Below are 23395 nucleotides of genomic sequence, written 5' to 3'. Positions count from 1 at the left end.
CAGCCTGGGCAACAAAGTGAGACTCTCTCTCAAAAAAAAAAAAAAAAAAAGATTTATTCCCTCATTTCTGTTCCACTTAGGGCATGAGCTGTTAACCTTTTTGGGGTGGAATCTATTTATGCTTTTTCCCTCTCCCTTTCCCTCCCTCTCTTTTCTCTATTCATCAAATGTTTTTGCGGAACCACTGCGTCTCCAGTGCATCTATGGGGCTTGGAGGTAAAGGAGGAATCAGATGTCACCCTCCTCCTGTTCATGGCAAAGATCAAAACGGAGTGGATTCCCAAAGGAAATGAAAACATCTGTTCACACAAAAACTCATACTTGAATGTTCATAGCAGCATAATTCATAAAAACCAAAAAGTGGAAACAATTCAAGAGTCCATTGACGGCCGGGCGCGGTGGCTCACGCCTGTCATCCTGGCACTTTGGGAGGCCGAGGAGGGCGGATCATGAGGCCAAGAGATTGAGACCATCCTGGCCAACATGATGAAACCCTGTCTGTACTAAAAATACAAAAATTAGCTGGACATGGTGGCACATGCCTATAATCCTAGCTACTTGGAAGGCTGAGGCAAGAGGATTGCTTGAACCTGGGAGGTGGAAGTTGCAGTGAGCCGAAATCACACCACTACACTCCAGCCTGGGGACAGAGTGAGACTCTGTCTCAAAAACAAACAAACAAACAAACAACCAGTCCATTAACAGCTGACTGGATCAACAAATGTGGTATATCCATTCAATGGAATACTATTTAGCCCTGAAAAGGAACAGGGCTCTGACACAGACCACAGCATGGATGCACCTTGAGGACGTCATGCTCAGCGAGAGATGCCAGACACAAAAGGCCACACAGTGTGTGATTCCAATTACATGAAATGTTGGCTGAGTGTGGTGGCTTATGCCTGTAATCCCAGCACTTTGAAAGGCTGAGGCAGGCGGGTTCATTGAGCCCAGGAGTTCAAGACCAGTCTGGGCAACATGGCGAAAGCCCGTCTCTACTAAAAATACAAAACAATTAGCTGGGTGTGGTGGTACGTGTCTAGTTCCAAGTACTCAGGAGGCTGAGGCAGGAGGATTGCTCTAACTTGGGAGGTCGAGGCTGCAGTGAGCTATGATTGCACCACTGCACTCCAGCCTAGGTGAAAGAGTGACACCTTGCTCAAAAAAGAAAAGAAAAGAAAAGAAAAAAGAGATGTTTAGAACACGTAAATTCTCACAGGAAGTAGACGTGTGGTCACCGGGGTTGGGGGAGAGGGATGAAAATGGGGCTGGCTTAGTAGGTAGGATTTCCTCTTGCGGTGATGAAAACGTCTTCAAATTAGGTAGATGTGAGGTTGCAGAACATTATGAATGGACTCTGCCACTGAATCATGAACTTTAAAATGATGAATTCATGTTATGAGAATTCCACCTCAATTTTTATATTTTTTAAATTTTATTTTACTTATTTAATTTTTGAGACAGAGTTTCACTCTTTCGCCCAGGCTGGAGTGCAGTGGCGCAATCTTGGCTCACTGCAACCTCCATCTCCCGGGTTTAGGCGATTCTTGTGCCTCAGCCTCCAGAGTAGCTGTGATTATAGGCGCCCACCACCACACTCAGCTGATTTTTGTATTTTTAGTGGAGATGGGGTTTCACCACATTGGCCAGGCTGGTCTCGAACTCCTGACCTCAGGAGATCCACCTGCCTCGGCCTCCCAAAGTGCTGAGATTACATGCGTGAGCCACTGTACTTGGCCTCACCTCAATTTTTTAAATAGCAAGCTTTGGCTGGGCATGAGGTGGCACACGCCTGTAATCCCAGCACTTTGGGAGGCTGAGGTGGGAGGATCCCTTGAGCCCAGGAGTTTGAGATCAGCCTGGGCAACAGAGTGAGACTCCATCTCTATAAAAAATAAAAAGCCAGGCATGGTGGCGTGTCCCTGTAGTCCCAGCTATTTGGGAAGCCAAGGTGGGAGGATCAGTTGAGCCCAGGAGGTCAAGGCTGCAGTGAGCCATTATCGAGCCACTGCACTCCAGCCTGGATGACAGAGCGAGGCGATATAGATATAGATTATAGATATAGATATAGATTTTGCTATATATATATATATATATATATGTAGCAAACTTCAAAGAAAGGACTGAAGAATGAACTGACCTGCTCATTCAGGTTAACCCAAACCAGTGCTGCAAAATTGCAGGCTGATGGCTGATGCACCAAGTCCAGTTATGTCCCGCCCATACAGCATTTAAAAACATTTTCCATTTGCTGTCAAAGAAGAGATGCAAAAAGTCTAGATTTCTGGCTGGGCGTGGTGGCTCATGCCTCAGTAATCCCAGCGCTTTGGGAGGCTGAGGCGGGTGGATCATCTGAGGTCAGGAGTTCGAGACCAGCCTGGTCAGCATGGCAAAACCCTGTCTCTAATAAAAACACAAAAATTAGCCGGGCATGGTGGCGGGTGCCTGTAATCCCAGCTATTGGGGAGGCTGAGGCAGGAGAATCGCTTGAACCTGAGAGGTGGAGGTTGCAGTGAGCTGAGATTGTGACACTGCACTCCAGCCTGGGCAACAGAGCGAGACTCCGTCTCAAAACAAACAAACAAACAACCACTTGCCCAGCCAGGGTCCCTGTCCAGCCATCACCTCCTCCCGCCAGAGGAAAGCCCCATCGCTTTGCAGCCGGCACTGCCTTGGATTCTCAAGATGTGATTCAACCTCACAACGTTGGATGGTCCACACAGACTCTACGTAGGCCGTGAACCGAGTGGACCATTGCTGGGCTGCAGCTGAAATATGAAGCTGTAGAAAGCATCTCAGGCCGGGCGCAGGGGCTCATGCCTGTAATCCCAGCACTTTGGGAGGCCGAGGCAGGTGGATCATCTGAGACCAAGAGTTCAAGACCAGCCTGGCCAACATGGTGAAACCCCGTCTCTACTAAAAACACAAAATTAGCTGGGTGTGGTGGCACGTGCCTGTAATCTCAGCTACTCGGGAGGCTGAGGCAAGAGAATCGCTTGAACCCGGGAGGTGGAGGTTGCAGTGAGCTGAGACCGTGCCACTGCACTCCAGCCTGAGTGACAGAGTGAGACTCTGTCTCGAGGAAAAAAAAAAAAAAAAAAGGATGTGATTCAACCTCACAACGTTGGATGGTCCACACAGATTCTACATTGGCCGTGAACTGGGTGGACCACTGCTGGGCTGCAGCTGAAATGTGAAGCTGTAGAAAGCATCTCAGACTGGGCGCAGGGGCTCATGCCTGTAATCACAGCACTTTGGGAGGCTGAGGAGGGAGGATCACTTAAGCCCAAGAGTTGAAGACAAGCCTGGCCCACACAGCAAGACCCCATCACTACTAAAAATTTAAAAATTAGCCCAGCATGATGGCTCATGCCTGTGATCCCAGCTACTCAGCAGGCTGAGGTGGGAGGATCTCTTGAGCCTAGGAGTTCGAGACTAGCCTGGGCAACATAGTGAGACCCCATCTCTACAAAAAAATACAACATATTAGCCAGGCGTGGTGGCATGCACTTGTAATCCCAGCTACTAAGGAGGCTGAGGCAGGAGGATTGCTTGAGTCCGGGAGTTTGAGGCTGCAGTGAGCTGTGATTGGCACCACTGCACTCCCGCCTGAGCAACAGAGCAAGAGTCTATCAAAAAAAAAAAAAAAAGAAAAGAAAGAAAAAAAGAAAGCATCTCAGCTGCACATACTGGGAAAGTGAGGAAAGCAGGAGAAAGGGTGGGAATGCCTAAGAGAGTCTCAGAGAGTCTGAGCACAACCCCCAGCCCTGCCACTCCATCCAGCGCTAGGAGTCTGGGTGGTGCCTTCTCCTCCCTGAGCCTCTGTTTTCCTCATCATAAAATGGGGGCCGGGCGCGGTGGCTCACGCCTGTAATCCCAGCACTTTGGGAGGCTGAGGTGGGCAGATCACCTGAGGTCAGGAGTTCGAGACCAGCCTGGCCAACGTGGTGAAACCCCATCTCTACTAAAAATACAAAAATTAGCTGGGTGTGGTGGTGCATGCCTGTAACCCCAGCTACTCAGGAGGCTGAGGCAAGAGAATGGCTTTAATCCAGGAAGCGGAGGTTGCAGTGAGCTGAGATCGTGCCATTGCACTCCAGCCTGGCGACAGAGTGAGACTCCATCTCAAAAACAAAAACAAAAACAAAAACTGCAGCATTAGCTCTTACCTGACAGTTTCCAGCCTGCCCTGTGGATTTTGGACTTGGTGGTTCCCAGGATTGTGCAAAGCAATTCCTGACATGAGACCATGTATATAAAGGAAGACAATAAGCAAATAAGTGAACAAGGCAGATAGTGATGCTTGCGGCAAAGAAAATGAATGAAATAAAGGAGAGGAGAGAGACAGAAAAAAATCTGTGGGGTGATCAGGGAAGGCCTCATTGAGGAAGTAGCTTTTTTTTTTTTTTTTTTTTTTTTGAGACAGAGTCTTGCTCTGTTGCCCAGCCTGGAGCACAGTGGTGCAGTCATAGCTCACTGCAGCCTCAAATTCCTGGGCTCAAGGGATCCTCCTGTCTCAGTCTTCTGAGTAGCTGGGACCCTAGGTGTGCACCACCACACCCGGCTAATTATAAAATTTTTTGTAGAGACAGGGTCTCACTATGGTGCCTAGGCTGGTCTTGAACTTCACGCTTCAAGCAATTCTCCTGCCTCAGCTTCCTAAAGTGCTGGGATTATAGGAGTGAGCTGCCACACTTGGTTAATTTTTCAGGTTTTTTCAGTTTTGTTTTGTTTTTCAGACACAGGGTCTCGCCATGTTGCCCAGGCTGGTCTCAAATTCTTGGGCTCAAGCGATCCTCCTACCTCAGCCTCTCAAGTAGCTGGGACTACCAGCACACACTACTATGTCCAGCTAATTTTTTTTTTTTTTTTTTTTTTTGAGAAGGAGTCTCACTCTGTCACCCAGGCTGGAGTGCAGTGGCGCGATCTCAGGTCACTGCAAGCTCCGCCTCCCGGGTTCACGCCATTCTCCTGCCTCAGCCTCCGGAGTAGCTGGGACTGCAGGCGCACGCCGCCACGCCCAGCTGATTTTTTGTATTTTTAGTAGAGACGGGGTTTCACCGTGTTAGCCAGGATGGTCTCGATCTCCTGACCTCGTGATCTGCCCGCCTCGGCCTCCCAAAGTGCTGGGATTACAGGCGTGAGCCACCGCGCCCGGCCGCCCAGCTAATTTTTATATTTTTCTGCAGATGGGGTCTTGCAGGCTGGCCTTGAACTCCTGGGTTCAAGTGATCCTCCCGCCTTGGCCTCCCAAAGCGCTGGGATTACAGGAGTGAGCCACTGTGCCTGGCTGGAAGCGACTTTTAAGTGTAGACTTTTAAGCATGATGTTGGCGTCCTGCAGAGACCAGGCAAGAGCACTCCAGATGGAAGGCACTGCAGAGGCCCAGGCTCCGGGACTGGAATAAGCTTGCCAAGTTCAAGGGGAAATCAGAAAGCAGACTCCGGGTGCCTGGCGCAGAGAGAGCAGTAGGGGAGGAGGGAGTGGTTGGAGGATGGAGGGCAGGGAGGGAGGGAGGGCCAGGGAGAGGCAGTGCCGCGGGGACGGGATGAGGTCCTGAGGCTGAGCTGCCAATTGCAGTGGATGTTCAGGAAAGGTTTAAGATCATGCGGAACTGGAGAAGCCGACCTGGCAGGGCTCCAGGCTCCCTGAAGGAGGACCCACTGCTCTGGAACATGGGTGGAGCAAGCTCTCCCCGCCTGTTCATGGAGCTGCAGTTTCCAAGGTCAGGTGAGATCCTGTTACTTCTGCAAGCTCCGGGAGAACCACAGACTCTCCAGACTTGGAGATCCCCTCCGTGGCCCTGGGGTATAATATATCCACTTAGCCCTCTGCAGAGCTGGCTCTCAAAGTCCATGATGGGCAATCCAGGTAAAAAGTGGAAATCCTAGCCGGGCATGGTGGCTCACACCTGTAATCCCAGCACTTTGGGAGGCCGAGGCAGGTGGATCATAAGGTCAAGCGATCAAGACCAGCCTGGCCAACATGGTGAAACCCCGTCTCTACTAAAAATACTAAAATTAGCCTGGCATGGTGGCACATGCCTGTGGTCCCAGCTATAGCTACTTGGGAGGCTGAGGCAGGAGAATCGCTTGAACCCAGGAGGCGGAGGTTGCAGTGAGCTGAGATCGTGCTACTGCACTCCAGCCTGGGCGACAAAGCAAGTCTCCGTCTCAATAAAAAAAAAAAAGTGGGGGTCCCCCCCACATGCAAGATGCACAGCGTGGCTTCGTCCTGCTGAGGTTGGTTGGATCGTGTTCCCCCAAAAGAGATAAGTTTAAGTCCCAGTGCCTGGTGAGACACATGCCCCAGTAAACACACAACCCAGTATACTCAACCTGATGCAATGAGTGGTCCCAGATTGGTTCTTGGACCCGGGGTTTGGGGCAGGGGCATTAGCTAAATAGGAACATGGGACATTATTGGTACAATTGACAGTAAATTTTTTTTTTTGAGACAGAGTCTTGCTGTGTTGCCCAGGCTAGAGTGCAGCGGCACAATCTCGGCTGATTGCAACTTCCGCCTCCTGGGTTTAAGCAATTCTTCTGCTTCAGCCTCCCCAGTAGCTGGGATTACAGGTGCCCGCCACCACTCCCAGTTGATTTTTGTATTTTTAGTAGAGATGGGGTTTCACCATATTGGCCCAGGCTGGTCTCGAACTCCCGACCTCAGGTAATCCACCTGCCCTGGCCTCCCAAAGTGCTGGGATTACAGATGTGAGTCACCGCACCCAGCCCTGAGGGCTGACTTTGATATAAAAGGAGCAAAATGTTAACAATTGTATAAGCCTACTAAAGGTATGCAGATATTCTTTATATCATTCTTGTAATTTTTTTCCAAGTTTGGAAGTATATCAAATAGACCAGGCGCAGTGGCTCATGCCTGTAATCCCAACATTTTGGGAGGCTGAGGTGGGAGGATCATTTGAACCCAGGAGTTTGAGACCAACCTGGGCAACACAGTGTGACCCCGTCTCTACAGAAAATAAAACATAGCTGGGTGTGGTGGCATATGCCTGTGGTCCCAGGTATTCAGGGGGCTGCAGGGGGCTGCCTCAGCCTGGGATGTGGAGGCTGTAGTGAGCTATGATCGCACCACTGCACTCCAGCCTGGGTGACAGAGCAAGACCCCGTCTGGAAAAAAAAAAAAATTAAAAAGTTACAAGCAGCTGGGCATGGTGGCTCACGCCTGTAATCCCAGCACTTTGGGAAGCTGAGGCGGGTGGATCACTTGAGGTCAGGAGTTCGAGACCAGCCTGACCAGTACGGTGAAACCCCATCTCTGCTAAAAATACAAAAATTAGCTGGGCGTGGTGGTGGGCACCTGTAAACTCAGCTATTTGGGAGGCTGAGGCAGGAGAATTGCTTGAACCTGGGAAGTGGAGGTTGCAGAGAGCCGAGGTCACGTCATTGCACTCCAGCCTGGGCATTGCAGCGAGACTCTGTCTCAAATAAATAAATAAATAAAACCCCCCAAAAAACCCAAAACAAACAAAGAAAAAGTTACAAGCAAGCAAACAAAACTGGCAGCCACTCAGCTGTGAGGGGAAGAGAGTAGAGGGAGCTATGGGGCAGCTCACCCTGCATCTGACCCTCCTTGGCTAGGATGCCCTGGGTAAGCTCCTCCCCCAAGTCCTCAGTTTCCCCACACAGCCTTCCTCAGTCCCTCAACCTGCTTCCACTGAGCCCAGGGCCTTTGCACATGCTGCCCTCTCTGCTTGGAATGTGGGGCCCCTACACCCCACTTCCTTCCCCGGCTCATCCCTCCTCACCCTTCACAGCCAAGAATCACAGCTCCCCTTCCCTCCTTGGCCTGGTCAGAAGTGCCATGAACCCAGCTGCCACCTTGTATTGGGTTGTGAGGCTATAAGGGACTGGTATACAGTTGGCGCATAGCATCAGAATGAATGAATGGAGAAATTGAGGCAGCAATCTCCGGGCTGCCTTCAGCTCTAGCTCCATAGTAGGCTGCAGAAGGGTGAGAGTGAAGGAAAATGCTAGAAGGAGGCCGGGCGCGTGGCTCACGCCTGTAATCCCAGCACTTTGGGAGGCCGAGGCAGGCGAATCACTTGAGGTTAGGAGTTCAAGACCAGCCTGGCCAACATGGTGAAACCCTGTCTCTAACGAAAATACAAAAATGAGCCAGGCATGGTGGTGCGTACCTGTAATCCCAGCTACTTGGGAGGCTGAGGCAAGAGAATTGCTCGAAACCAGGAAGTGGAGGTTGCAGTGAGCTGAGATTGCACCACTGCACTCCAGCCTGGGTGATACACTGAGACTCTTCTCCAAAAAAAAAAAAAAAAAGTGCTAGAAGGGCAGAGGCCATGCAGGGCTCTGTCTGACACCCTTAAGGGCAGTACAAAGACCACTTCTGCAGTCCCCAGGGGAGGGGATGGCTGGGCTGGAAGAAACAGAATTGTGAGCTGTTTTGCGGCAGACAGAGGTGGTTATGTGTGGCTGCAGCTGGACCTGCACCGAGGAGCCGACTCAGTTCTTCCAGAGACGAGGAAGACAGAAGCCTCGTGGAGGAAGTGTCCTGTTGGCAAAGACGTAGCTCGTGGGGGCCAGGCTGGCACAGCGAGGCCACTGTCCTGCAAACACAAAGCCGCTGCAGCGGGTGGGCGAGCAGCCTTGCAGCTGTAAGAAATCCACCAGAAACACACCCTCCTCCCGCTCCCACTGGCCTTGCACCTTCCAGAAAGGGCCTCCAGCTCGCATTTGCAGGTGCGCTCGGCCTTGGTTTTTGTCTCAAGAAGGCTTGGGTGAGATGAGAGCTTTTAAAATTATCGGTGGAGGCCGGGTGTGGTGGCTCGCGCCTGTAATCCCAGCACTTTGGGAGACCGAGGTAGGCGGATCACTTGAGGTTGGGAGTTCGAGACCAGCCTGGCCAACATGGTGAAACCCCGTCTCTACCAAAAATACAAAAATTAGCTGGGTGTGGTGGTGTGTGCCTGTAATCCCAGCTACTCGGGAGGCTGAGGTGGGAGAATTGCTTGAACCCGGGAGGTGGAGGTTGCAGTGAGCCGAACTCGCGCCACTGCACTCCAGCTTAGGAGACAGAGTGAGACTTTGTCTGCAAAAAAAAAAAAAAAAAAAAAAAAAAAAAAAAATTATCGGTGGAGCTGGGCCCAATGGCTCACACCTGTAATCCCAGCACTTTGGGAGGTGGGCAGATCACCTGAGGTTGAGAGTTCGAGACCACCCTGGCCAACACGGTGAAACCTCGTCTCTACTAAAAATACAAAGATGAGCTGGGCGTGGTGGCAGATGCCTATAATCCAGCTACTTGGGAGGCTGAAGCAGGAGAATCACTTGAACCCGGGAGGTGGAGGTTGCAGTGAGCTGAGATCGCGCCACTGCACCCCAGCCTGGGCGACAGAGCGAGACTCTGTCTCAAAAAAAAAAAAAGAAAAGAAAAGTAAAGAAATAAAAAAAAAATCAGAAGGGGGAAAGGGAGCTAAGCTAATAATAATAATAACGCTGGAGATGATTATTTATTTGTGCTGCCTTCGCCATTTGCACAGCCCACCTCGGCTGTTTCATCGAAATTTCACGACCACCTGATGCGTGAGAGATTATTGTCCTATTTTACAGATCAGAAAACAGAGGCACTGAGATGCCCAAAGAGGTAGCCCAGGTGGCAGAGCAAACCTGCTGGGGAATTGGGATTTGAACCATGGGTGTCCGATTCCAAAACTTATGCGCCTTTGTTTATGCTGTGCTGCTTGAAATGACATTATTTTAAAATTATTATTATTTTTCTTAGATATGCAGTCTTGCTCTGTTGTCCAGGCTGGAGTGCAGTGGTGTGATCATAGCTCACTGCTGCGATGTCCCAGGTCCAAACAATCCTCCTGCCTCAGCCTCCTGAGTAGCTGAAACTACAGGTGCACACCAGCATACCTGACTAATTTTTTTTTATTTTTTATTTTTATTTATTTATTTTGAGACGGAGTCTCACTCTGTTGCCCAGGCTGGAGTTCAGTGGTACGATCTTGGCTCACTGCAACCTCCGCCTCCCGCGTCTCCTGCCTCAGCTTCCCGAGTAGCTGGTATTACACGCATGGGCCACCACGCCCGGCTAATTCTGTATTTTTAGTAGAGACGGGGTTTCTCCATGTTGGTCAGGCTGGTCTCAAACTCCTGACCTCAGGTGATCTGCCCGCCTTGGCTTCCCAAAGTGCTAGGATTATAGGTGTGAGCCACTAGGCCCAGCCAGTTTTTGTTTGTTTTTTGTTTTTTTAAGAGACGAGGTCTTGCTATGTTGCCCAGGCTAATCTCAAACTCCTGGGCTCAAGCGATCCTCCCGCCTTGGCCTCCCAAAGAGCTGGGATTACAGACTTCAGCCTCTGCTCCCAGCCGTGATTCTCTGATTCTCGGCTATTCTGAGAACAGGGACCTCCTGCTGCAAAGAAACACAGACAGGTGCATGGGCCTTAGAGGTCTGGCAATGACTGGATTCAGGAAAGGGCTGAATTTCTTGAATATCAAGATGCCGTCCTCAACAGTCCTCCTTCTGCCTGGACATGAATGGGAAGGAAGCTCTCGGCCTCCCACACCAGCCTGACTCATTTTGAAGGAGACCGATTACTTTAAGGCATTCTTCTGTATCTCCTTCAAACCCCATTCTCTTTTAAGTTCGTTCTTTCGGCCTCGTTCTGCCCTCCGGAACCCTCTCAGATTGAGATTTCTCTGGAACTGGAGATTCTGTTTTTTTGAGACACTCTCACTCACTCCACTGCCCAGGCCGGAGTACAGTGGCACGATCTTGGCTCACTGCAACCTTCGCCTCCCGAGTTCAAGCAGTTTTCCTGCCTCAGCCTCTTGAGTAGCTGGGATTACAGGTGCCCACCACCACGCCCGACAAATTTTTGTATTTTTAGTAGAGATGGGGTTTCACCATGTTGTCCAGGCTGGCCTCGAACTCCTGACCTCAAGTGATTTGCCTGCCTCGGCCTCCCAAACTGTTGGGACTGCAGAGGTGAGCCACTGTGCGCGGCCTGGAGATTCTTTTCAAATTTTCTTTTTCAGGCAGAACACACCTGGTCTTTTTGACTGAACCTCACCCAATAGTTTCTATAACTGACCCTCGGGCATTGTGTTTGGGGGATGGATGAATTCCTGGTTCTGAAAGGGAAGAAGGATGAGCAGCTATCTTTAGCCAGCAAATCAGAGTCACACGTCTCAACAGCAAATTCGCACAGCTTCCTTTCCATGTAGTATTTTTTTTTTTTTTTTTTTGAGACGGAGTCTCACACTGTCACCCGGGCTGGAGTGTGGTGGCGCGATCTTGACTCACTGCAACCTCTGCCTCCCGGGTTCAAGTGATTCTCCTGCCTCAGCCTCCCGAGTACTGGGGATTACAGGCATGCACCACCATGCCCAGCTAATTTACTTTTATTTTTATTTTTAGTAGAGACAGGGTTTCACTATGTCGGCCAGGCTGGTCTCAAATTCCTGACCTTGTGATCTGCCCACCTTGGCCTCCCAAAGTGCTGGGATTACACACCTGAGCCACAGCGACCGGCCTTTTTTTTTTTTCTCTCTTTTTAAATAGAGACAGGTGGCAGGGCGCGATGGCTCACGCCTGTAATCCCAGCACTTTGGGAGGCCGAGGTGGGCGGATCACGAGGTCAGACGATCGAGACCATCCTGGCTAACACGGTGAAACCCCATCTCTACTAAAAATACAAAAAATTAGCCGGGCGTGGTGGCGGGCGCCTGTAGTCCCAGCTACTTGGGAGGCTGAGGCAGGAGAATGGCGTGAACCCGGGAGGCGGAGCTTGTAGCAAGCAGAGATTGCGCCACTGCACTCCAGCCTGGGTGACAGAGCGACACTCTGTCTCAAAAAAAATAAAAAATAAAAAAAATAAAAATAAAAATAAAATAAAATAAAATAGAGACAGAGTCTCGCTCTGTCACCCAGACTGGAGTGCAGGGCTGCAATCATGGCTCGCTGCAACCTCCGCCTTCTGGGCTCAAGGGATCCTCCTGTCTCAGCCTGCCAAGTAGCTAAGACTGCAGGTGCATACCACCATGCCCAGCTAATTTTTTTTTTTTGGTAGAAATGGGGTCTCACTATCTTGCCCAGGCTGGTTTCGAACTCTTGAGCTCAATCAATCCCCCCAGCCTGAGCCTCTGTAAGTGCTGGGATCATAGGCGTGAGCCACCGTGCCCAGCCCCTGTGATTTCTTATTCTGACCAGTGATCAGCACTTGTCACCCAATATTTGTTAAGCGCTGACTGTATGCCAGGCACTATCCTTAGGTTGGGATGCAGCAATGAGCTAAACAAAGACCCCTGCTCTTGTGGGGCTCTGTGTGGTGGGGAGACAGAGTGTAGACAAGATGTCCCTGCAAAACGTTCAGCGTAGGGGCCGGGCGCGGTGGCTCTTGCCTGGAATCCGAGCACTTTCGGAGTTCGAGACTGGCCTGGCCAACATGGTGAAATCCGGTCTCTACTAAAAATACAAAATCAGCCAGACGTGGTGGCGGGTGCCTGTAATCCCAGCTACTTGGGGGCATGAGGAAGGAGAATCCCTGGAACCCAGGAGGTGGAGGTTGCAGTGACCTGAGATCGTGCCACTGCACTCCAGCCTGTGGGACAGAGTGAGACTCAAAAAAAAAAAAAAAAGTTCAGCATGTTAGGGGAGGTAAGTGTCTCCTAAAGGCTGCTAATAAATCACCATGGTGCCTCAGCCTCCCGAGTAGCTGGAATTATAGGCGCATGACACCATACCCAGCTAATTTTTTTTTTTCTTTTGAGATGGAGTCTCGCCTGTCGCCCAGGCTGGAGTGCAGTGGCGCGGATCTCGGCTCACTGCAAGCTCCGCCTCCTGGGTTCACGCCATTCTCCTGCCTCAGCCTCCTGAGTAGCTGGGACTACAGGCGCCTGCCACACACCCGGCTAATTTTTGTATTTTTAGTAGAGATGGAGTTTCACCATGTTAGCCAGGATAGTCTCGATCTGCTGACCTCATGATCCGCCCGCCTCGGCCTCCCAAAGTGCTGGGATTACAGGCATGAGCCACTGCGCCCGGCATGCCCAGCTAATTTTTGTAGTTTTAGTAGAGACGCGGTTTTGCCATGTTGGCCAGGCTGGTCTCGAACTCCTGACCTCAAGTGATCCGCCTGCCTCGGCCTCCCAAAGTGCTGGGATTACAGGCGTGAACCACCGCGCCCAGCCAGAATGTTAAGAACTCTTAAAATGGTGTAGGGGTGGGGGCTCCTTTGGAGCTTTGGGGCAGGGAAGACAGAAATGAATCTTAAATCATTGAGCAAATACCCATTATGTGCCTGGCCAGGACTACCCCACTGTGAGGCCACAGAGAAGACTCGCACACAGGGCCTCAGGCCTCCCAGAGTGTGCGGGAGATGAGGACGTGGAGATGGAACCACGCCAGCCCCGGGCCGTTCCCACTTAGAGACGGTGGGCTCCCACTTAGAGACCCGGGCCGCTCCTGTGTCCCACCTGGGAGAGACACCTGCTCCTCCAACGGTTGACTCAGGGATGTGGAAGTCCTACCTGGGAAGATCTTCGTCCTGCCATTCCTCCTTCACGTCCACGTTTTCCATCCGGAGCGTGGCTTCGGTGGTCCCCATGGGAGCTGGGAAGAGGCACCGGCTTGAAGCAGGGATGACCCCTGAAAGGAAGCCGCAGAGGAATGGGTTTTACTGGACAATAATCCTAATGACAATCGTCTACCCCATGCAGCTCTTCCCCCTCCCACTCCCCCTCCGTCTCCCCCTCCCCCTTCCCCTCCCCCTCTCTCCTTTCTCCTCTCCTCTCTCCTCTCTCCTTCTCCTTCTTCTTCTTCTTTTTTGAGACGGAGTCTTGCTCTGTTGCCCAGGCTGTAGTGCAATGGTGCCATCTCAGCTCACTGCAACATTCACCTTCCAGGCTCAAGCGATTCTCCCGCCTCAGCCTCCCAAGTAGCTGGGGTTACAGGCACCCATCACCACGCCTGGTTAATTCTTGTATTTTTAGTAGAGACAGGGTTTCGCCATGTTGGCCAGGCTGGTCTCGAACTCCTGACCTCAGGTGATCCTCCTGCCTTGGCCTCCCAAAGTGCTGGGATTACAGGCTTGAGCCATCACACCCGGCTAATTTTTGTATTTTTAGTACAGATGGGGTTTCACTGTGTTGGCCAGGCTGGTCTCAAACTCCTGAGCTCAAGCGGTCTACCCGCCTCAGCCTCCCAAAGTGGTAGGATTACAGGGGTGAGTCACTGAGCTTGGCTGGTTTTTTTTGTTTAGTTTAAAAAAAAAAACATGATCTTGCTCTGTTGCCTGGGCTGGAGTGCAGGGGCACAATCATAGCTCATGGCAGCCTTGAACTCCTGGGCTTAAGGAATCCTCCTGCCTCAGCCCCCCACCAGTAGCTGTGACCACAGGTGTGTACCATCATGCCTGGGTAATTTTTTAAAATCTTTTTTTAAGAGATTGGGTCTTGCTATGTTGCCCAGGCTGGTCTCAAACTCTTGGGCTCAAGCAATCCTCCTGCCTCAGCCTCCCTAAGCGCTGAGATTACAAGGGTAAACCACTGTGCCCGGCCAGCACTTCTTATTGAACCATCACCCAGCCCCATGAGGTTCCCCTGTTTTACAGATGAGAAAACGGAGGCACAGAGAGCTTAGGATGCACAGTGGGGTTCAGAGTTTGAAGGTGGGTGAGAGGCTGAGCCTTCAGATACAAGCCCTGCTCCCTTGGAAACTTTGAAATCTACCTTCTCCAGGGTGAGCCATGACCCAGATAGACTTGCCCTCCCTCTTGTGCCTTGGACCTCAACTAGAAAGCAAGAAATCCAAATAGTCATTCATACTAAAGTGTGAATGGCTGATATACTTCAGTTTCCGTGCTGGGAATGCCAAGTTCAAAGAGAATCCAGTAGGCTCTAACCCATCGCTATCTGCCATATGTACCAGGCCACCTGTCCTGCCTCTCTGTCCTCCCTCAAGCAAGTCCTAGTGACTTTCTGACCCCAGGGCTCACTAAGGCAGTGTGGAAAGAGACTGGGGTTAGAAAGGAGACCCTCATCTTTACTACCACAAAATGCCACTTTATTTATTTATTTATTTATTTATTTAGAGACGGAGTCTTGCTCTGTCGCCCAGGCTGGAGTGCAGTGGTGTGATCCCAGCTCACTACAGCCTCCAACTCCTGGGCTCAAGTGATCCTCCTGCCTCAGCCTCCCAAGTGTCTGGGACCACGAGTGTGTGCCATCATGCCTGGCTAATTTTTCTGATCTTGGTATGTCACCCAGGCTGGTCTTGAACTTTCGGGCTCAGGTGATCCTCTTGCCTCAGCCTCCCAGAGCGCTGGGATTACAGGTGTGAGCCACTGTGCCACCCCACCCTCCACACCAGTTTTGTTTTTCTTGTTCTGAGGAGCTCACTGGGGGCAGGGGCAGGGCAGGGGGGAGCAGTCTGGGTGGGGGCCAGGATCAGAGCTGCCAGGTGAGACTGAGTTGCGGTCTACTCTGGGGCATGGCAGACTCTCAGACCATTTCCCTCTCTGGGTCTCAGTTTCCCTTTCTGTAAACAAAAGAGTTGAATTAGAGATGACCTCTAAGATACCTTTTGGACATAACATACCAGCATCTTATGACTCAACCAACCCCATCTGTTTTGGGCTTTGAAACCAGTGCTTTGCACCTGTGGACAATTCTGCCTCCCCTGCTGCAAGGGGACACTTGGCATTGTCTAGAGGCACTTTTGTCACAACTGAGGGGAAGGAGTGCCCCCTGGGGCAGGCCAGGGGTGCTGCTCAGCACCCTACAGTGCCCAGGATGGCCGCCCATGACCAAGAATGACTGGGTCCCAAATATCCATAGATCCAAGGTGGAGAAACCTTGTCTTATAGGCAATAGTCATTTCTGTGTGCATTCCCGTGTTTGCGAAAGGATTTCAGGCCTGTGTCTGGCAGTCATTATAGAGTATTGTACACTCTGTCCTTTCATTACCTCTGTCTGTCTCTCAACAGCTTCCGAGTAGCTAGATCCACTTTTTTTGTTGTCATTTTTTTTTGAGACGGAGTCTCGCTCTGTCGCCCAGGCTAGAGTGCAGTGGTGCGATCTCAGCTCACTGCAACCTCCACCTCTTGAGTAGCTCGGACTACAGGCGCGTGCCACCACGTCCAGCTAATTTTTGTATTTTTAGTAGAGATGGGGTTATCACTATATTGGCCAGGCTGGTCTCGAACTCCTGACCTCGTGATCCACCTGCCTCCCAAAGTGCTGGGATTACAGGTGTGAGCCACCGTGCCGGGCCACTAGATCCACTTTTTAAAGTGTCTAGGGGCTGGGTGCAGTGGTGCATGCCTGGAATTCCAGCACTTTGGGCAGATCACTTGAGACCAGGGGTTCGAGACCAGCCTGGGCAATACAGCAAGACCCCATTCTCAAAAAAAAAAATACAAAAACTAACCAAGCATAATGGTGGGTGCCTGAGGTCTTAGCTATTCAGGAGGCTGAGGTGGGAGGATTGAGCCCAGAAGGTCAAGACCAGCCTGGGCAACATAGCAAGACCCCATCTCTACAAAAAGCAAAAACAAAAACAAAAAATAATTAAATTTGGTGGGTGTCTGAAGTCATAGCTGTTCAGGAGGCTGAGGTGGGAGGATTGCCTGAGCCCAGGAGGTGGAGGCTGCAGTGAGGTATGATTGTGCCACCACATTCCAGCCTGAGCAACAGAGTGAGGTTCTATTTCAGAAAATAAAATAAAATAAAGCATCTGGCTGGCGCAGTGGCTCACACCTGTAATCCCCAGCACTTTGGGAGGCTGAGATAGGAGGATCGCTTGAGCCTGGAAGGTTAAGACCAGCCTGGGCAACATAGCAAGTCCCCATCTCTTCAAAAAAAAAATACAAAAATTAACCAAACATGGTGATGGGTGCCTGGTGCCTGGAGTCCCAGCTATTCAGGAGGCTGAAGTTGGAGGATCGCTTGAGCCCAGGAGGTCGAGACTGCAGTGAGCTATGATCATGCCACTGCTTTCCAGCCTGAGCAACAGAGACCCTACTTCAAAAAATAAAATAAAAAATAAAGCATCTGGCTGGGGGCAGTGGCTCACACGTGTAATCCCAGCACTTTGCGAGGATCGCCTGAGCACAGGAGGTCAAGACCAGCCGGGGCAAGATAGCAAGACCCTGCCTCAAAAAAACCAAATACATGAAGCATCTAAGGCCCCCAACTCTCATGGCATCCAGGCTGCCTCTCTGTGGAGTAGGTTACCTGCAGCCCCCCGGCATAGATACCGGGTTTGCATCGGGGACAGGGGACTGTCGCTTAGCAAGGAAGGACCCAGAGGCAGCCTCAGCCAGATGAGGAAGTGGGGGGAGGGGACGGCTAAAACTACACCCTCCCCCGTACAGGGTGAGCGTTTCTCACTCGATTCTCTGTCCTCAATGTCGTCATTCATGCTTGGAGGAGGGACAGTAACACGCAGTATGGAAAAAAAAAAAAAATCCCTCCTGGATGCTATGGGGTGGGGGGTGGGGGTGGCAGCAGCCAGCCAGGCCCTTCCCGCGAGGGTAAGTTCTCCTCGGCAGTAGAAACGCATTTGCTCTCCAGAGGAAGGGGTCTTCGCCTCTCCCTTCCTTATACTGAGCTGGGTGTGACCTCAGCCCCCAGGAACACTCCCACCAGCCCCGCCCCCGACCCCCACCCCCTGCCAGCTGCAGCCACAGGCGTTGACTCCACAGTCTTCTAAGGATGGGGTGTGGTGGGTCCTCAGTGGGCCCCGGACACTCCTGCACTCAGATCCTGGCTTCGCATTTGGGGACGGCCGAAAGAAGACAGTGACATCAAGGAACAGGAGTGAAGCGCTCATTTGAGCCCTGATGTCTGATTATTAACAAATCACATACGAGTTCCAATAAGGAGGAGGCATCTGTGTCTTAAACCATAAACCACCCCCTTCCTCCCCACCCCACAGGACAGCTTTTATCGACACACTTCGATTTTTTTTTTTTTTTTTTCCCGAAATCGTCGGCTGGTGGCCTTCCCAGCGTTATAAATAGGAAATACATAGGGCTAGGATGGGTCTATTTCAGCGTCCCAGAGAGAAGCTGAGGTTTTCATCCGCCCGAGCTCTCAGCGTGTCCTGAAAATGGTGCACTTATCTGCCTTCCAGGGGAACGGTGCGCGCGGAAGGTAAACTGTGTTGCTGGGCGCAGCTCAGGGAACGGTTTTCCCTGGTACCGGGAACAGGGATGTGAGGGCCTTCACGGAGTCACAAGACCGTGGCTCTCCGCTCCCACCCGCCCCATCTGCTGGAAAGGGATTTAGAGGCGGCAAAGGCTGCCGGATAAACCTTCCAGGGAGACGGTTTATCCTGCGAGAAGGGGAGATGCGCGCACTCACCTCTGCAGCTGAGACAGCCTCTCCTCCTTACTGGCAAACAAAGGCGAGCCCTGCCCGGGTGCAGCTGGGCATCGCTCACGCTCCCCGGGCCTTCAGAGCCTGGGAGGAAGAGGATGCTCGCAGGGGCGGATTCTGCATCCGAGGAAGGTCACCCAGGGCGACGTGGCCAGCGCCCGCCAGCTCTTTTGTGCAGGGGTGGGTGGGGTGCAGGGTTAGCGGTGGGCTCCCCAGCGCGGGGCTGCGGCTGCGCCCCCTCTCATCGCCGCCCGCCTGCGCGCCCTGCCTCCGAGGTAGCTGCTTCTTCCCAGCTCAGGGCTGGCAGAGGCTCGGCTTCCCGAAGACAGTTAATTTATGCTGCTTTTGTGTGCAGGGAGGAGGGGGTGGGGGGTGGCGGCCTGACGGAAAAGCACAGCCCCCTGCCAGAATCCGGTCCTCTCCATTGGCTGACAGACAAGCATCTCCGAAAGCCACGCCAGGGGCAGAGGCAGAAATAATTTTCTGATGGCGCATCAGAGATTTAAAAACAAAACAACGGACAAATAAATAAATAACTGGCAAGATGGCCTCATTCCTTAGAGAATGGGGGGTGGGGGGGTTGGGAAAGGTCTTCTTGGCACTTCTCCTCGCAAAGGGAGCGGGGGTGAGGGGTGGCATCCCCCAAAAAGTCTATGCAGGCAAAGAAATGACTGTCTCCAGGCCGGATGCCATGGCTCACTCCTGTAATCCCAGCACTTTAGGAGGCCGAGGCGGGAGGATCACCTGAAGTCAGGAGTTCGATACCAGCCTGGCCAACATGGTGAAACCCCGTCTCTATTGAAAATACAAAAATTAGCCAGGCGTGGTGGCGTGCGCCTGTAGTCCCAGCTACTCGGGAGGCTGAGGCAGGAGAATCGCTTGAACCTGGGAGGCGGAGGTTGCAGTGAGCCGAGATGGCGCCACTGCACTGCAGCCTGGGCGGCAGAGGGAGACTCTGTCTCAAAGAAAAAAAAAAAAAAGAAATGACTGTCCCCAGCTCACCGTGTTGTGGGACCATTAGATGGTCACTTACCATTGATGCAGCCTCGTGCCCTAAACAGGGCTGGGTGCAGGGGAGGCAGAAGTTTCTCAGGCACACTCGCTTTGCAGGGCTGCTGTGGGAACGGCGCCCCCTGCAGTTGTGCGCTGGCGTGGCCTCGCCCTGGAGGAATTCAAGGAGACTGTGGGAGATGGTAGGGTGGAGAGTGCAGGCCGTGCAGTCGGACTGGAAGTGGGTTTGAACTCTAGCCCAGCCACTCCCCAGCTGGCAGACCAGTGGGCATGACTGATCTCACCTGTGGGCCTCCGTTTTTCTCATCTGTGAAATGGAGCCGCTATGGCTTTTCCACATTATGAGATAATGTATAGACAGCACTAAACACAGTGCTGGGGCACAAGAAAAGCTCTCTATGTGTTTCTTTCTTTCTTTTTTTTTTTTTGAGGTGGAGTCTCGCTCTGTTGCCCAGGCTGGAGTACAGTGGTGCGATCTCGGCTCACTGCAACCTCCAACTCCCAGGTTCAAGTGATTCTCCTCCCTCAGCCTCCCAAGTAGCTGGAATTACAGGCACACACCACCACACCTGGCTAATTTTTTTTTTGTATTTTTAGTAGAGGCGGGGTTTCAACATGTTGGCCAGGCTGGTCTCGAACTCCTGGCTTCAGGTGATCCGCCCACCTTGGCCTCCCAAAGTGCTGGGAATAGAGGTGTGAATCACTGTGCCCGGCCTATATGTATTTCTTGCTATTGCTGTTTTTAATGTTTATTTTATTTACTTATTTTTTTAAGAAACAGGAGTTTTCCCTGTCATCCAGGCTGGAGTGCAATGGCACAATCACAGCTCACTGCAGTCTTGAACTCCCGGGCTCAAGTGATCCTTACACCTCTTTCTCTCCAGTGGCTGAGACTACAGGCTCCTACCACCACGCCCTGCTAATCTGTGTAATTTTTGTAGAAATAGGGTATCTCTCTATTGCCCAGGCTGGTCTTGAATTCTTGGGCTCAAGTGAGCCTCTCATCTCAGCCTCGAAAAATGTTGGGATTATAAGTGTGAGCCACAGTGCCTGGCCCACAGCACTTACTATTAATTGAAATTATTTACACTTTTTTGTTGTTGTTGTTGATTCTCTGCTCCCCTTATTAGAATATACTGTGTTTTTTGTTTTGTTTTTTTTTTGAGACAGAGACTTGCTCTGTTTCCCAGGCTGGAGTGCAGTGGTGTGATCTCAGCTCACTGCAACCTCCGCCTCCTCTCAGGTTCAAGCGATTCTCATGCCTCAGCCTCCCAAGTATCTGGGACTACAGGCATGCACCACCACACCCAGCTATTTTTTTTATTTTTGGTAGAAACGGGGTTTCACCATGTTGGCCAGGCTGGTCTTAAACTCCTGACCTCAGGCAACCTGCCCACCTTGGCCTCCCAAAGTGTTGGGATTACAGGCGTGAGCCACTGCACCTGGCCAGAATATACATTTTCTAAGAGCAGAGGCTCAGTTGGTCTTATGCACCACACGTTCTCCGCACAAGGTAGCAACTCCTGGTGCAAAGCTGTTCAGGAAACGCAGGCAGAGCGCATGAAGGCTGGCTTCCTTCATGACATTCAATGACACCCCACCCAGGCTGGCAGCCTCACCCGCTGCATGGAGGTCTGCACTCTTCCGAGGCATAAAGGTAACCTGCCCACAGCAGAGGCAGAAAGCCCCGATGGGGAAGCAGAGACCCCAGAGACTTTAGCACAAGGTTGGGACTTCCCATCTCCTGGCTGGAGAAAATGAAGGTCTTGCAAGAGACACTTGTGTTAACTGAGGGATGGATTCGGTGAGTCCCTGTGCTGGGCACTGGGCACAAGATATGAGTAATTCCCATTACTGGCAAACAAAGGCGAGCCCTGCCTGCGTGCAGCGGGCCTCTCTCAGGCTCCTCCTCAGAGCATCGGAGGAAGAGGATGCCTGAAGGAGTGGATTCTGCATCTGAGGAAGGTTGCAAGGCGATATGGCTAGTGCCCACCAGCTCTTTTGTGCAGGGGTGAGGGTGCAGGGTTAGTGGTGGGCTCCCCTGCGTGGGGCTGCGGCTGTGGCCCCTCTCATCATCACCCGCCTGCGCTCCCTGCCTCTGAGGTATCTGCTTCTTCCCAGCTCACGGCTGGCAGAGGCGTGGCTTCCCTAATTCAGTTAATTCATGCTGTTTTTGTGTGCAGGATTGGGAATTCTCTTAGAATGCCCATTCAGTTGAGGCCAGGCATGTAATCCCAGCACTTTGGGAGGCCGCTCACACCTGTAATCTCAGCACTTTGGGAGGCTGAGGTGGGCAGATAACTTGAGGTTGGGAGTTTGAGACCAGCCTGGACAACATGGTGAAACCCCGCCTCTACTAAAAATACAAAAATTGGTCAGACGTGGTGGTGGGCGCCTGTAATTCCAGCTACTCGGGAGACTGAGGCAGGAGAATCGCTTGAACCCGGGAGGTGGAGGTTGCAGTGATCCCAGATTGAGCCACTGCATTCCAGATGGGGTGACAGAGTGAGACTCCATTTCAAAAAAAAAAATAAGTAATTCCCATTCAGTTGAGAGAAACAGGTGGACAACAGAGTCTGGGCTGATCTAGAGACATCTTTGGAGTGGTGCGGGTTGGGGGACCGTTGGGGAGGTTTCCTCGTAGGGCACAGAGGTGGCGACTGTATGAGTGAGACCCCTGAGGAGTGAGTGGAGTTAGATGAATAAAAAAGAGGGAGGAAGGCATATTCTGGACAGACAGGCCTGTCCAGACTGGCATTTAAAGAGCAACAGCTTCTCCCCAGTCCACCAAAGCCCTGGGAGCTGTCCATGGTGCTACAGCCACCACCGAGGAGCCACTGCGTGTAACCTAAGCTTGGTTCCCTGTTTTTTTTTTTTGTTTTGTTTTGTTTTTTTTTTTTTCCCCTTTGAGACAGAGTCTCGCTCTGTCACCCAGGCTGGTGCGATCTTGGCTCACTGCAACCTCCACCTCCCAGGTTCAGGCGATTCTTCCGCCTCAGCCTCCCGAGTAGCTGGGATTACAGGCACCCACCACCACGCCAGGCTAATTTTTGTATTTTTAGTAGAGATGGGGTTTTCACCATGTTGGCCAGGCTGGTCTCAAACTCCTGACCTCAGGCGATCCGCTCACCTCGGCCTCCCAAAGTGCTGGGATCACAGGTGTGAGCCACCGCAGCTGGCCTCTGTCTGTTTTCATTTCGTTTTATTTTAATTTTAAAATGGAAAAAATGTTAATTTAATTTAATTTTTTTTGAGACAGGTTCTTGCTCTGTAGCCCAGGCTGGAGTGCAGGGGTGTGATCATGGCTCACTGCAGCCTCAACCTCCTGGGCTCAAGCGATCCTCCTATCTCAGCCTCCCTGGTAGCTGGGACTACAGGTGTATGCCATCACACTTGGTTAATTTGACAATTTTTTGTAGAGATGGGGTTGCACTATTTTTCCCAGGCATACATACCACACCCAGTGGGTGTGGATATCTTTAGGGGCCATTATTCTGCCGGCCATCCCTGAGGAATTCGTTTGGAAAGGCACAAAAGGGCTAGATTTTGTAGGATCTTGAAACTTTTCTGAAGGTGAGCTTGTAGAAAATTTTCTTGTGGGCTGGGTGCAGTGGCTCACACCTGTAATCCCAGCATCCCAGCACTTTGGGAGTCTGAGGCGGGTGGATCACTTGAGGCCAGGAGTGCTGGGCTCAGTGCTGGGATTACAGGTGTAATCCCGGCCTGTCACCCTGTATCTTTAACCCCTACACCAGTGGCTCTCACCTGGGGGGGTGGTGATCCTGCCCGCAGCGGACACCGGACGATTTCTGGGGACCATTTGTGTTTGTTGCGACTGGGGGATACTCCTGTTATGGAGTGGATGGAGGCCAGGGATGCTGCTCAGCACCCTGCAGTGCCCAGGATGGCTCTGCCCCAGAGAACAATCTGGTCCCAATGTCCACGGTACTGAGCAAGAAAAATTCTGCCCTAAAAGAATGCTTGATACAGGCTAGGCAGTGTGGCTCACG

The 23395-nt window shown here is 51.7% G+C and overlaps 1 protein-coding gene across 1 annotated transcript in view; it reads right to left on the bottom strand.

The window, feature by feature from the left end:
* Positions 1-18728, bottom strand: part of ATCAY (ATCAY kinesin light chain interacting caytaxin) — a 47724-nt gene extending 28996 nt beyond the window's left edge. The window contains exons 1-2 of the mRNA XM_055371272.2: positions 18360-18728; positions 13524-13641 (exon numbers count right to left, since the gene is read on the bottom strand). Coding sequence (XP_055227247.1) covers positions 13524-13600 — 77 coding nt within the window. The 5' untranslated portion in view covers positions 13601-13641; positions 18360-18728. The remainder of the gene's footprint in view (positions 1-13523; positions 13642-18359) is intronic.
* Between the last annotated feature and the right edge of the window lie 4667 nt (positions 18729-23395).

The sequence above is a fragment of the Gorilla gorilla genome, chromosome 20 (assembly GCF_029281585.2).
Source record: "Gorilla gorilla gorilla isolate KB3781 chromosome 20, NHGRI_mGorGor1-v2.1_pri, whole genome shotgun sequence".
In the NCBI taxonomy this organism is placed as follows: Eukaryota; Metazoa; Chordata; class Mammalia; order Primates; family Hominidae; genus Gorilla; species Gorilla gorilla.
This window is presented reverse-complemented; position numbering and strand designations above follow the sequence as displayed.